This window comes from Drosophila pseudoobscura, chromosome 4 (assembly GCF_009870125.1).
Source record: "Drosophila pseudoobscura strain MV-25-SWS-2005 chromosome 4, UCI_Dpse_MV25, whole genome shotgun sequence".
NCBI lineage: Eukaryota > Metazoa > Arthropoda > Insecta > Diptera > Drosophilidae > Drosophila > Drosophila pseudoobscura.
The window spans coordinates 16,003,373-16,018,328 of NC_046681.1; the positions used below are offsets into that span (position 1 = coordinate 16,003,373).

Consider the following 14,956-nt stretch of genomic DNA (forward strand, 5'->3'; position numbering starts at 1 on the left):
TCTTTAGATCCAAAAAGCAACGATATAAAGTAAAAATCTTCCAAATGAATCTTTAGACCTCTAGAGATCTCCTAAATACAGTTTTAGGTAAAAAAAATGGATTAAAGTGGATGAAAATCTTTCACATTTATAAATTTTTGGCATAAAGTGAAGATCTTCGCTCTTGAAAATTACATTGCATACTCGACAGGCCGAGATTTTTCGTTTTAATTGAAATTCAATAATGTCTTTTCTTTTCTTTTCTTTTTTCGTTTTTTGTTCTTTTCTTTTTACTACAGCGAAACCTGGTTAAAGCTTTTCATAGAATGATAGAAATAAAGATAGATACAAAGATACATATACAATACTATAATTAATAATATTTTTTCTGATTTTTCCTGGCTCTTGAGAAAAACACAAACCGAAAGCAGGGACAAAGGCACAGGGGAAATTTGATTAAAGGAAAGATATCATTTGTTGTTGGTTTTTTGTGTTTCTTTTTTCTTGATATGCTAGACGTCTAATTGACCTTCGTTTAGACTTATAGATTGAGGGGGGGAGTGTGTGTGTGAGTGTGTGTATCTCTGAGATTAGCCTAGGATTCTTGTAGAGCTCTTTCCTACAAAGCATTTTGCATAAAAAGTTATTTTTTATTGTCAAAATTATATGCAGGTTTTGTCGTTTGCTTTTTCCATATAATCGAGTAGGTTTTTCCATCATCAAAATTCAATTTTGAGTTGAGATAGAGTGTCTTTTATGTTTGGGGGCAGGGGGAAGATAGTGGGGGGCGGCATCATATAAATATAGATTCATTTCGATATATACATTTTGAACACGTTAAGCGAAAATGATTTAGATACGAGATAGAGTTCAAGAGAGAGAGAGATAGAGAGCATTCAGGTGGAGGAGCGATAGGTACACACATATGTCAATGGTTTCGATCTTTTAGATTCTATTTGATAGAATGTAGAGTGTTTTTCGACTACGATTACTTATTTATTAAACATCCATTATTTCATCCATTATTTACAGTCATTCGTATTATAATGGGTTTTTCGTGCTGCTGCCTTTTAGTGGGTTTCAGATTTAGTTTTAGTTTTTGTATAAGCTATTGACTCGATTGTGTTCTTAAACTTAGGCTATGACTAAGCGATACCTGTGTTTTACCAGAAAAATAAAGAATAAGAGTACCATCTGATCATCTGATATATGTAAGTGTTTGAAGAGAGGGATGCCCTAAGGAGGGAGGTCTGCTTTTCATAGATCTTTGCATAGAAATTGTTTTGTTTTTTGTAGTTTATGTTAAGAAATGCCAATTTTCAGAGCCCTTGCCATGAGAAAACTAAATTTTGTTGTAGGCCTGCATAGGTAGATCTCTTCCTCATGCTTGGATTAACGCAAAATACCCACAAAATCTTTTTTTTTTAACTAAAAAACTGCAATATTGTGAATTTGCATACAGCGGGAAGCAAAAGTGAGTGCATAGACTTTCGCCGCTCGTAACAGCCAAAGGAATAAGGCCAAGCAAAATAACTTTTTTCCCCATATAAATACTTGTCTTCTTAACAAATAAACAATAATTACAAGAACGTATAAGAATTTTTCTAAGAATGAAAAATAAAAACCAAAACCACTTTCATGTACTCACTTGTGGACATTTTTTGCATAGACCCTAATTAGATATTACGTTTTTTAATACTGTTTGGAATACTCTCTATCAAATTCCCAAAAATATCTTTTGGAATACGATCGGATTAAGTTCGTTTCTTTGAGATGGATTGGATTTTAGGAATAGATATGATCTCTGGGATATGGATAGAATTAAGGAAGTCCTTTATTTGGAGTTAGAGTTCAAAAATAAAGCCAAAATAGTTATAAAGCCAACAAAATCTTGGACAACTCAAAGCAGTATCCAAAGCAATCCATAAAATCCTGTGGTTATAAACCCTCCAATACCTTTCTTAGGGCATCCCTGCCTACGACTGGCCGCAGTTTTTTCTTCTTTTTTCCATTCAAAAACATTTATTTTTTAAATGCATTCTTCTTCATTTTTCATTCGTTTTTAAATGCATAAAATTCGCATAGAATATTCGAAATATATTTATGTATGTTGATTTATGATGTGCTAAAAATTGCATTTAGTTTTCGAGTTCTTTAGTGTGTTTGCATTTTTGTTGTTGTTTTGTTACAGAGAATTCAATACATCAGCGTCTGGGACTGGGGCTTAAAACCTAGATTCTTGCGCTGTAAAAACAAATGTATCTCCCGGAAATTGGGTCGACTCGACTCGTTGCGCTGCCAGCATTCGCACATGAGATCGTAAATCTCGCGCGGACAGTTGACTGGCATTGGCAGCAGTTCCTGCAAAAACAGAATATATACAAAAATCAGTTGGTGTTTGGCAGTCACATTTTTGAAGTCACTCTCTACTCACATGCATTTTATCATCCTGATAGATGTGCCCAATGTTCTCAATAACATTCTCGTCCGTCATATGCTCGTAGGGCTGTTCCCGCGCGAATGTTAAGATCTCCCAAAGGGCCACAGCAAACGACCAGACATCGGATTTTGTGGTGAATTTACCCTGAAAATGGTTTAATCGGAGGTTTAGTATATGGTTTGGGATGGAAAGTATTAAGTTTTTATCGAGAAAGGTGTTGTTTTTAATTCCTTAATCAAACAATTCTTGGCATTCAAAGGAAATCTTTAATTATTGGAAGAGATAAAGCTATAAGGGAGGCTTCTGCGACTCATAGGTGGTCATTGTGGATGTTCTTTAGCTTCTGAATATAGATGTTTTCTAAAATCTAAAGGTTCTATAGGTTTTATATCGATGTACAGTCGCCCTCTCTACGAATATCGTAACGAAAACCCACCCCTATCTGATCAGCTGCTCTGGAAGAGAAAAAACGCCAGAGACAGCCTAGCCAGGATAACTTTTTTCTTCGTTTTGTGTGTAAAATGTATCCCAGCTACAAAATAATGATTCTACTCTTGAAAGACAATAAAAATAGGCCACTACTGGGAAATTTTGTTCTTTATTTTATTCATATTCAAATATAATGTTTCTTCATTTGTACAGTAATAAGTAATGGACACAATCAAAGCAAAATGTAGTCAAATAACATTGTATTTCAGGTTCTTTTTTATACCTTATTTTTCTAATCAATCTTCTATCAATCCACACCTCTATATGAAATATCTATATATGTATATATATCTATATATATCCTATCTATATCCACACCTCTATTGAAATATCTTTCACATATTTCACCAATAAAGAAACGATCTCTATAAACCCCATAATTCTCTGCCCCGAAAATGTTATTGTATCCTTTTAAGCAAATTTGACTTTATTCTCGAGTTGTCTACACTATAATCCCCCACCAGCCTGTTACATGTGTGTATGAACCGTAAAACCTGGTAACCGAATACATTCTCCTATGAAAATAGAAATCCTCTCATTGCCAAAGGCCTTTTGATTTTGTTTACATGCTTTTTGGCTTAAGGATTATGCGGTTCCTGTGCACAGGGCGCACGGACCTATTCATGTGCACAAATATCCTGTAACGCAACTTTTGCGCTTTTTAATATACACAGAGACCCAACCCATCCACAGTGCCCCCGCCCCCGCCCATCCCTTCCATGGGGTAGTACCTCGTTTATCCTTACAGCCGCTTGGGGGCACCCACACACACACACACACATTCGAGCCACACGAGAGTCTGTCTACACATCTATGGATATCGCTCGCCGCTCTCACTGTCATATCATGGGGGATACTGGGGCTATACTGCGTGGCTCCTATATCTAGTATCTCTTAATGGAAACTTTATACATGTCCTGTTCGGTTTGTTTTTGCCCATCCTTCGCCTCTGGCTGGTCCTTTCTCTGCGTTTTTCGTGTAGTTAATTAATTTATTTAGTGCGGTTTTTCGCTGGGGGATTTATAAAATATTTTACTCGGTTTTTCGGTTTCCTTTGCCCCTTTTCCAGTTTTCCACTTTCCTATTTTTTTTTTTTTCGTTGTATTCTTAGCCGCAGTTTTTTTTTTGTCGGTTTTGGTTTGGTTCGGGTTTTGTTTGTTCATTCGTTTGGGGAATAAAATAAAATTCGGTGTAGAGACCATGGGTGGTTGGGTTTCGAGAGGGGGTTAATGCACTCGGAACATGTGCCGGTTAATTGGGGTAACTGTCAGTCAGTGGGAGATAACTGCCCGAGGCTAAAGATTTTTGATACTAGCTTTTTTTTAAGGATTTTTTCATTTAGAGGAGTGTTTGGTTCTTTAAAGGGCGTATCCTTTCTTAAATTTAGTACTTACCAATAGCACACTCTCCCAGGACATCCAGCGTATGGGCATGGGCTGTGTCTGCCTGCCAGTGGTGCCCTCCAATTGGCAATAGTCCGACATGTAGGCCGATCGATTTATCACAGTGCCAATAGAGCAGACCTTGACGCTTAGCTCGGGGCCAATAATGCAGCTCCTGCCGGGAAGGATCAAAAGAACAGAGAGGGCACAGAGGTTGAGCATCGAGCAGTCGACATTGAAAATTCAATTAAAAATACCAGAAATTAAATAAGCAAACACTTCCGCAGGCCAAAAAGCCAAACAACCCACACAACACACACATCGCAGAGTGGAGAGCGGAGAATGGAGTCAAGGAGTCAGCATAACGGATTCAGGATATGCTCCTGAGTTGATTGCTTCGCCAGTGTTGTCGTTGTCGTCGCACATGCATTTCAAATGAGGCAACGGCAACCCCAGGCTGTCGCTGCCCCCTTTCAACGGATTTACGGATCTACTTTCCTCCAAAAAGGGGTTGATAGATGTTGTTTTTCGTTTGTGAAAAGGAATACCCTAAGTGAAAGGGTATACCGAGCTAGTAAGGAAATATGTGGAGATATTTGATCGGAAATCAGGAACATTTTCATCGGGATATGCCTTGTTTCAATCGAAAATCAAAGAGTACCAAAATATATGCTGGGAAATCCTTTTAGCGGTCTGAAACTATAATTTTCCGCCCTACCAACGATAGGTATGAGTATTTCTTGGAAATCCACCCATAATCTTCTCTACAGGGTACCCAAGAATCGTGTCCATCCACTGGCTCTTCCTGTTCCGCTTCCGTTTGGCTGCCAAGCAGATTTCACATTACGTTTTGAAAGCTGCCAAGTGGTCAGTGGATGCCCGATGCCTGATGCCCGTTGCACTGCGCAACGCTGCCCCCGAGGGCAACAGAAGCGCCGTTTGCCAGCTTTATATTTTTCCCCCATATTATTGTTTCGCCCACATCCCAGAGAGCACTGAGAACAAGATGGTAAGAGGGGGCAGAACGGAGGGGGGATCAAAAAACGTTCAAGCATCAGTGAAAATGACAATATAAGCGGAACGGGAAGTGCGAGTGGAATGGAACAGCAGTAGCAGAACGAAGGAATGGAGTGGGAAAAGAGAGACGGAATGGAATGGAATGAATGGGAGGGGCACTGGCGAGCACTGAATGGTAGAAGAACTCCGCAGTAAATGAAACCATGAAATGGTAAACACAATCAACATTTGATATTTGATATCACACAAACAAACAAACAAACAACAGCAAAAAAGGGAGTAAAAAAAGGAGTAAGTCACGAGTAAAAAGCAAATACGATGACAGTTTCGTGGCTATGACTGATGACACATACCTTCGAGGACAATTGAATGCGCCACAGGAGGGAGGATGCAATAAAAATGAATATCAAAGGGGGGAGAATTGAAAGAATGCTGGAGTTCAGTGAGTATTTAACAAGAACTCAAATAGAATGAAGGTAAATAAAGGTAAATCCTTGCAATAAAAAGCGGTGACTGTACTTGACATTAATCGGTGGAATATATCTTAATATTCATCTGTTGTTCTTTAATCGAATCGAAGAACAAATTGGATAAGTTTATGAAAAGAGAACAAAAGTATCCCTTAGAACAAACCCAAGGATACCGTCACCATATCATTATACACGTGTTTTCTTTTAAACATAACCTAATCTATCGCCAGTTTTATGCCCTCTTCGATACCTTTGCCCCAACCATTCATTAGGTTTCTGCAACTTCAATTTCCATCAATTTTGATTGATTTAATTTCAAATCTCATCGAATTTCTTTAATTTCCCATCAGTTAAGAACCCTTTTCAATTTTCCCTGCATTTTCCCCGCCTTGCACTCCACCTCAATCATGTTTCCAGCGTTTGATAAGGAAATGGTCTTGGCCACATGTTTAGTTTTCCATACAAATCAATGTCGAAATGTCCAAATGTCCAGGGCGTAACCGATGGAACGATTATCTGACAAACTCATTAACTGGCGAATGGAATCAAATATGCAAAGACCAAACACATGACACACCACCCACCCGCAAGGCAAGGCCAAAATTCATTTCATTTCAGCCCTGTTTCATAGCGGGATTCATGCTGTGGGCTGTGGGCTGTGGGCTGTGGCGTACGAGTATGTGCATCCCCCCATATGATCTGATCTGTGGACGGGGCATTAGACATAAGCAGACAGGTCCTGACGTGCATAATTTCCTGCCTCTCTCAATATTGAAAAAGGATATGGAAGTGCTGTCATATTACAAATAAAATGTAAGCTTCGAGTGCTGTCTGAGCGACTGAGCGACCGAGCGACGGACGGAGCCCTTGTCTCGACGATGTAATGCGTTTAGTCCCCCATCCGCATCCTCCTCGGAATCATAAACCACATGAAGGGGCAGGAGAGCGCCAGGCTGTGGCAGGATATTACTCTCGAAAGAGTAGGAGGGGCTGTGGGTGAAAAACAGTTTCTGATTTTCGGTGCGTTATAGATTTCGATTGTCGAAGACGTGGCAACAACAATTTGAGTCTCCCTTTGGGTTTCAGTTGAGTGAAAGGTTTAATTTTCACAAAACATACAATTGGAGGGGAGGGGGGGGGAGGGAGGTAGTGCGTCCTCTATATAGAGCTCTCGTTCTCTTTCCCGGATCGAGTGTCGTCGTTGGTTCTTGAGTGAGTGGTTAAGTAGGCTTGTCGCTGGGATGTTTATGGATTGGCTAGGATTTCCATTCTTGTGCTTTTGACATCCATTGACAGTGACGTCTCGACACGTGTCGAGCGAGGCCTCTGCTCGTCTCCGCAGGGTCTCTGCCGGGGGGTGGATAGTAAAGTGAGAAGCGAAACCCGTCCTAAAGCTTCCACACTTAACTGAGGAATTGTCTGTTTGCTGTCTTTAAGTTGATGTCGAGTGCGAATTTCATATTTCATTAGCCATCGAAGGGGGAGTCCGTAGATGGAGCTCGGATTCCCATAGAATTTCATTCCAATTTCCTTGGAATTTAAGGTATGATCTCGAGAATTAGTACCCAAGGAGGAATCCCTGGGGGAAAAGATAAGATTTCAATGGAATTTCATTTAGAAATGTGAGGAATTTTAATGGAAACTATTTAGACACCCATCTTAAATTCTTATAAAAAACTTAGAAACTATTCTGTTATTGGATTATTCCGATTTTTACCTTTTCTATGCTCATCCCAGCACTCCCCAATTTGCTCCCACGCTTACATACTATAGGCATGGGCTACAATAACAACAGGCCATAAGAAAAAGCAAACAGCAACACCAAAAACACATTGCAAAAGCAACGCTTCTGTTAGAGGTTCCTAGCAAAGGTGCTCTCTTCCCTTAAGCAATGCGCTCTTTGATTTTCGCCCACGCTTTAGATAATTGCACAAACAAAAATTTAAGAATAAGAATGAAGAGAGGATTACAGCCACACATCCTTCATCTCCCTCCCACCCTTAGAGAGAATAGACAATGACCCATGGACAAAAACAAGAACAAAGCTGCAAAAGCAAAGGCGCTCTTAGATCCTCTCAGCGAATGTCCGCTCTTCCTTCAGGTCATTGCACTGGTTTCAGTTGTGACTCTTCAACTCTTCAAATGACGAGTAAAAGGCTTTTTCTATGCGAAAGCAACAACAACAAGAGAATACGCATTGCAAATCACCCATAGCATCGAAGATAAAAGCGCTTGAAATTAATCTACCTTTTCTGTGCTGATGATCTCATCATTGCACTCTCTGCCATTACCCATCTTAAGCATAAGCAAACGCAACAACACACGCACATTGCAAAACCAAAGCTGCTCTCAAAATGCTCTCACCGATTTCAGTTCGTTCACCTACAAATGACCGAATGCTGCCGGTAGGGGGAAGAGAGAGCTAAGTCAAATTTAAGCTGCCAGCGCAAGTGCACGTTTTTTCGAGTCGCGGAGTAAGAAGTCTTTTAAAATAGTGGTAAATGTTCGGAAAATTATACAAAATAGCCCGTGTGATAAGTGCAGTTAATTAATGTGTGTTTAAATGAAAAATCAGCCCGAAAAATAGTGAAAAGGGTTGTGAAAAGCCGGAAAAGTGATGAAAAATCGTTATGCTGACGGTTGTGGAGAGCTTAAGGATTAGGAACAATTAAAAAGCAAGATTGCAACAAGTGTGAAAACTGCGCAGTACTACATTATGAAATGCATGGCATGATGTCACCTTTCAGCGTGAGTTTTTTTTCTCTTTTCTTCCCGTGAGCACAAGCGCGTAGAGTAAAAGGTCTGGAAAAGAGATTAAAAGTGATAGAAACAGAAGGAAAGCCAAAGGAGTAGGAACAATTAAGAAAATATCGCCGCATGGCTGTAAAATATTAATTTCAATTTTTTCTGTAGAAAAAAGCTTGAGAAAAGTTTATTGCGTCGCAGTTGCATTTGAGTGGAAAGCAGGCAAAGAAAACGAAAAGGCACCAGTGGCAAGGAGTAAACGGCGATATGGGCTGATTGGAAAGCCAAATGACTAGGAACAATTAAGAAAATATCGCCGCATGGCTGTAAAATGATAATTTCAATTTTTTCTGTAGAAAAAGCTTGAGAAAAGTTTATTGCGTCGCAGTTGTATGTGAGTGGAAAGAAGGCAAAGAAAACGAAAAGGCACCAGCGGCAAGGAGTTAACGGCGATATGGGCTGATATTGAGCGAAAGTGCTGATCGCAAGATAAAATTGAGTGCAATTTATAGTGGAAGAGCAAAAGCAACTGCAGCATGGCATGATGTCACCTTTCAGCTAGAGTTTTTTTTCTTTTCTTTCCGGGAGAGTAACAGCGAGCCCAATTTTAGCTGCCAGCGCAAGTGCATTGAGTAAAAGGAATTGAAAAGTGGTAGAAAAAGAAGGAAAATGAAAGCTTTTGTGTGTGGAGAGCCAAATGACTAGGAACAATTAAGAAAATATCGCCGCATGGCTGTAAAATGATAATTTCAATTTTTTCTTTAGAAAAAAGCTTGAGAAAAGTTTATTGCGTCGCAGTTGTATGTGAGTGGAAAGAAGGCAAAGAAAACGAAAAGGCACCAGCGGCAAGGAGTTAACGGCGATATGGGCTGATATTGAGCGAAAGTGCTGATCGCAAGATAAAATTGAGTGCAATTTATAGTGGAAGCGCAAAAGAAACTGCAGCATGGCATGATGTCACCTTTCAGCTAGAGTTTTTTTTTCTTTTCTTTCCGGGAGAGTAACAGCGAGCCCAATTTTAGCTGCCAGCGCAAGTGCATTGAGTAAAAGGAATTGAAAAGTGGTAGAAAAAGAAGGAAAATGAAAGCTTTTGTGTGTGGAACAATTATGAAAATATCGCAGCATGTCGGAAAACAATTAATTTCAATGTTTTTTCTGTAGCGCTTCCAGCGCTCATTGCCGGCTATGTGAATTTGAGTGAAAAAAAGGAAAAGAAAAGGAAAAGCCACCAGGTGGCAAGGAGTAAACGGCGATATAGGCTAATATTGAGCGGAAGTGCTGAGCGCAAGTTAAAATGGAGTGCAATTTGTAGCAGAAAAGCTAAAGCAACTGCAGGTTAGGTTTTTTTTTGCTTTTTTTCTGTGTGAGTGAGATGGTCATTAAGACGGCAAGGCGTACAAGGCTGCAATCAGTTCAAGAAGAAAAAGGCGATCTGGGTAAAAAGTGAGTGAAAGTGCATAATGGAAAAAAAAACTGTATGCGCAGGAGAGTCATCAAAACGGCGAGAGTGCAAGGCGGCAAGCAGTAATCGGCGAGAAGCAGTGCAAGGCGATTTGGGCAAAAAGTGAGTGAAAGTGTTAAAGTGAGCGAAAAGAAAAACAAAATAATGCACCGCAAGAACTAGATAAAGAGCGGCAAAACTATTGGAGTGTTTTTTTTTCTGTGAGAAGAAGATGTCATTAAGACGGCGAGTGGTGCTTGGCTGCAAGCAGTTCAACAAGTAGAAGGCGATCTGGGCAAAAAGTGAGTGAGTGAAATAGACGGCGAGAGTACAAGGCGGCAAGCAGTAATAGGCGGCAAGCAGTAATCGGCGGCAACCAGTAATCGGCGGCAAGCAGTAATCGGCGAGAAGCAGTGCAAGGCGATTTGGGCAATAAGTGAGTGAAAGTGTTAAAGTGAGTGTAAAGAAAAACAAAATAATGCACCGCAAGAACTAGATAAAGAGCGGCAAAACTATTGGAGTGTTTTTTTTTTCTGTGAGAAGAAGATGTCATTAAGACGGCAAGTGGTGCACAGCTGCAAGCAGTTCAACAAGTAGAAGGCGATCTGGGCAAAAAGTGAGTGAGTGAAATAGACGGCGAGAGTACAAGGCGGCAAGCAGTAATCGGCGGCAAGCAGTAATAGGCGAGAAGCAGTGCAAGGCGATTTGGGCAATAAGTGAGTGAAAGTGTTAAAGTGAGCGAAAAGAGAAACAAAATAATGCACCGCAAGAACTAGATAAAGAGCGGCAAAACTATTGGAGTGTTTTTTTTTCTGTGAGAAGAAGATGTCATTAAGACGGCAAGTGGTGCACAGCTGCAAGCAGTTCAACAAGTAGAAGGCGATCTGGGCAAAAAGTGAGTGAGTGAAATAGACGGCGAGAGTACAAGGCGGCAAGCAGTAATCGGCGGCAAGCAGTAGTAGGCGGCAAGCAGTAATCGGCGGCAACCAGTAATCGGCGAGAAGCAGTGAAAGGCGATTTGGGCAAAAAGTGAGTGAAAGTGTTAAAGTGAGTGTAAAGAAAAACAAAATAATGCACCGCAAGAACTAGATAAAGAGCGGCAAAACTATTGGAGTGTTTTTTTTTCTGTGAGAAGAAGATGTCATCAAGACGGCAAGCAGTTCAACAAGTAGAAGGCGATCTGGGCAAAAAGTGAGTGTGTGAAAAATAAAAACAATGAAATGTACCGCAAGAACTAAATAAAGAGCGGAGAAGTGCGAGTAAAAGATAAAAACACTAAATTGCACTGAAGGTGCTATGTATTTAAAAAGCGGCCTCTCTTTGATTTCGTCATTGGACTACTGAAATGAAATAAAAGAAGAGCGAAAGAGAAAATATTCCGAGCTGTCTTGAAAGCGTAAAAAGCAGGGTGAGTTTTTTCTACATATTAAATTTCATAATATTTCTGATTTATTTTTGACAATTTATATGAATAATTTCGTAACAAAAAAATTCTCAAATGCCCTATGAACTCCCTCTATTAAAGCACTTCTTGACAATTTTTGTTGTTGTTGTTTGTTGGATAGTTGTTGCTGCTCTAAATATAAAACCAAAAAGCAAACAATGGACTGAATCTAGGGGCACAACATTTCAGCATTCTCCACGTCCTTGGGGCTCCTCGCTTTCAACTTTCACTAACAAGATACTCGTACTGTGGCTGTGTGCCAGATACAGATACGAGTTTGGCGAAAAAACAACAACCGGAGAGCATTCATTGTTCAGCAAAGTATTGTTGTCCCTTCTTTTTTTTTTTTGGTACTGTTTTATATATATCTATGTGTGTGTGTGTGTGTGTGTGTGTGTGTGTAGTTTTTCTGGCCAGATATCCCGGCCAGATGGCAATTACAAGCATATTAGGTTAACACAAATGCACAACAAAATGTCCTTGGATTTGTGTGGGAAAATAAAAATAAAGGGGAAAAAAAGAGAAAGCGAGCAAAAAGAAGGATACGAAAGTGCGCGTACAAAACGCAATAACAATAAATTTCAACAGCAACTTGCGGAGGAGCACTTTTAAAATGTGTCAGTAAAACATATAGTTATGGGTTTTTAGTTGCCCTCCCCCCCACTCTCCCAGCCGCCCTGCACCCGCTCAAGGATCCCAGGATATCGTCCTTCCACAAAGGATATAAATAAAGCGAAAGAGCGAGCGAGCGAAGGCCCCCGAGCAAATGAACGACTTTTGTGGATTTGCTTTAGTGTTTGCTTGCTGTCCATCTCCATCCAGGAGGACCGACGGACGGACGTTTATAAATTGGTTGAACGTGCCAGCCCTTGGCTTTGACAGGCGGCTTTAGCGGGTTAATTAAGGCGACAGCAACTTCAGACTTCAGACGGCATGAAAGGCCATTACGGACACGCCACCGACATTACGGACATTAAGTGCATCGAGCATCTACGGCTGGAGCTGGAGCTGGAGCTGGAACATAAGTACTGCCTGCTCCAATGGTCCGATGGTCAGTCGTTCAGTCAATAAGCAAGAAATACAAACAATTAAACACGAGTTGGGGTTAACCGGCCTGCGAGAGGGGCTAAGAAGGCCACCCTTAAGAAATGGAAGGGTTCCGGCGAGAGATTTAAAACCGATTGAAGATGGTAATCGCCTCACAAGTGTCCTCGAAGGCCCATTAAAATGTGTAAGAGATTTTTATTTGTTGCTGATATTTCTTGGGCTTTGATTTCATCACTTGAAAGGTATTCCATTAGAAGAGGTGTTTGTCTTGAGGGATCTTTTTTTTATCGTATTTAATGGTATTTCATGGGTCTAGAGTACCAGATCTTGGGGATCTTATATTCTCCCATATTTTAGGTTTTCTTTTAGTCCAATAGAACACTCTTTTACGATTTTCCATGTCTTTTTTACACATTTTGTAGGATATTCTATCTTAAAAGACAGTAATTGTTCAAAACTTTGATGAATAGTGAGAATTTCGATGGAAAAACATCCAGAATATTGCTAAAACATTCCTAAAGCTATTAAGGTATAGCCTCTAAAACGATTTCTATCATAAATGGGACTAAAACACACTCATTACTCCTCAAAATTAAAGAGCAAACCGCACTCTAAAAAACACAACTCGAAAAAACGTTAACCAAAAAGTAGTTTAATGAAGTCTGAACCACAAAATAAAAAAAAAGGCAACAAAAATTCAGACCCGCCACAATTGAAGCCGGAAAAACCACACTCACACACACACACACACACATAGACAACAACAACTGAAATCAGTTTTCGGGAAGAGAAGGGGTGGGGAAAAGAGGACCCCAAGCGAAGCACCAAACAAAGTGTCCTTGCCCCAGTATCCTCTCAGTATCCTCTCTGTATCGTTCTCATCAGCAGCCATCCTCCGCAAACGCCAAACTCTGGGATATTACACGCTGGCCCTGTTCTCTGCGGCGGACTATTGCCGGACGGACGGACAGGACATATTGTCAAAGGACATCATCAACATAATGGACATGTTGTAGCCACAAAAACGGATGTTAAATTGAAAAAAAAGGGGGAAAAAAAGAGCAGAAACCGAAACTATGAGAAGGAAATACACATGGAAACGGACAAGGCCGAAACGAGCTTATAAGCTTATGAGCAGAGCAGAGCAGAGCATAACAGAGGGGAGGGGGGAGCCCCATGAACATGAAATGGGACACTGGACGGTAAAGGACTCTGATGGAGGAGCAGGACCCATAGCCACAGCCGTAGCCGGAGCCGGACTTCGCGTATATCCGACTTTTCCGCACAATTGAAACGCTTGAATGAGGGACGATTGGAGGGACGACTAACCACCGCGATAGGGAGTACAATACAAGGGAGATGGGGTTTTCTCTGGGAATACTCTATAAAAAGAGGAGTGCATGGGGTGTGGAAGGTGTAGAAGGGAATTTTGGTGGAAAATAAAGATCTTTGAAGTGCAGTAAGTGAAGAATGCTTGAAGATCGATTAGGAGGGGAGATTAAGTGAAATTTTGTATACATTCTGATGGAAGATCATTCATAGAAATTATTTACATACCAAAAAGACATTACCAGTATGTAAAATACATGTAAAATGTATAATACAGAGACTATACAGGTGCCTAATGTAATGTAAAAAATATCTACATATCTACTACTTCAAAAAATTAAAGAGAGTTTCAAAAGTTTTATAGGGATGCTTTCCGTAAGAAAAACTAGGGAAATCCCATAAAAATGAGCCAAAAATTTTTATTTTTAAAGGAATAATCTTCGGAAATTTCTTCTCTAGTTAAAAAGATTTTTTTCCTCTTTAAAATCCTTCAAAAAGGGCATCTGTCATTCAGTCTGCCAGAAAGAACATTCTTGCCCTTCGCTTTTTATCTGTTGTACAGAATCATCATTGTGGTGGTAGGGTGACCCTTGTGCCTGTGCATGGGATATGTGCTTGGGAGTCATCCTACAACAACTATTATCATTTGCCAGGACAAAGCGAAAGAGAGAGTCCTGCCGGGAGAGTAGAGAGGGAGGAGAGAGTGACCCCAGTGGATCCTTGGACAAAAAGACAAGCGAGTGGGTGGCGATTGGGAGGGGGGCGGGGTAGCCAATAGAGCAACCGAACGAAAGCACATAATAGGCCATTGGGTAAGCACTTGAGGGTCAAGCCCGTAAATGTATGCTAATGATTATGATGAAGAGTGTGCTTGAAGAGCAGGCCCTCTCTCTCCCTCCCTCTCCCTCCCGCTCTCTCCCTGTTTGACTTTTAGGGTTAAAGGTTACGATGGCCTCCCATTTCTCATTTATGGCTTGTTGTTTGCTTTTGGCTTTTCCCTTAGTTTGCGATTGATTTTGTGCCTCCAAACAGATGAAATATTTATCTTATTTTTTGGGATTTGAGGTCAAACTTGATTTGGGAGAAAGATATATGTTTTCTATATAAAATAGGTGTGTTATTGGAAGGTGAGGGGTCTAAAAGTGGGAAAATCTGTGGAAATATTAAATTCTT

General features: G+C 40.4%; 1 protein-coding gene across 2 annotated transcripts in view; it reads right to left on the reverse strand.

Annotated features, from left to right (window-relative positions):
- Positions 1–226: 226 nt before the first annotated feature.
- LOC6902426 (discoidin domain-containing receptor 2-like) overlaps positions 227–14,956 on the reverse strand; it is a 156,446-nt gene continuing 141,716 nt past the window's right edge. For both annotated transcript variants that reach the window (XM_002133324.3, XM_015181532.2), the window contains 3 exons: positions 4,303–4,465; positions 2,414–2,563; positions 227–2,340 (listed from right to left, as the gene is read on the reverse strand). In XM_002133324.3, coding sequence (XP_002133360.3) covers positions 2,176–2,340; positions 2,414–2,563; positions 4,303–4,465 — 478 coding nt within the window. In that variant the 3' untranslated portion in view covers positions 227–2,175. The remainder of the gene's footprint in view (positions 2,341–2,413; positions 2,564–4,302; positions 4,466–14,956) is intronic.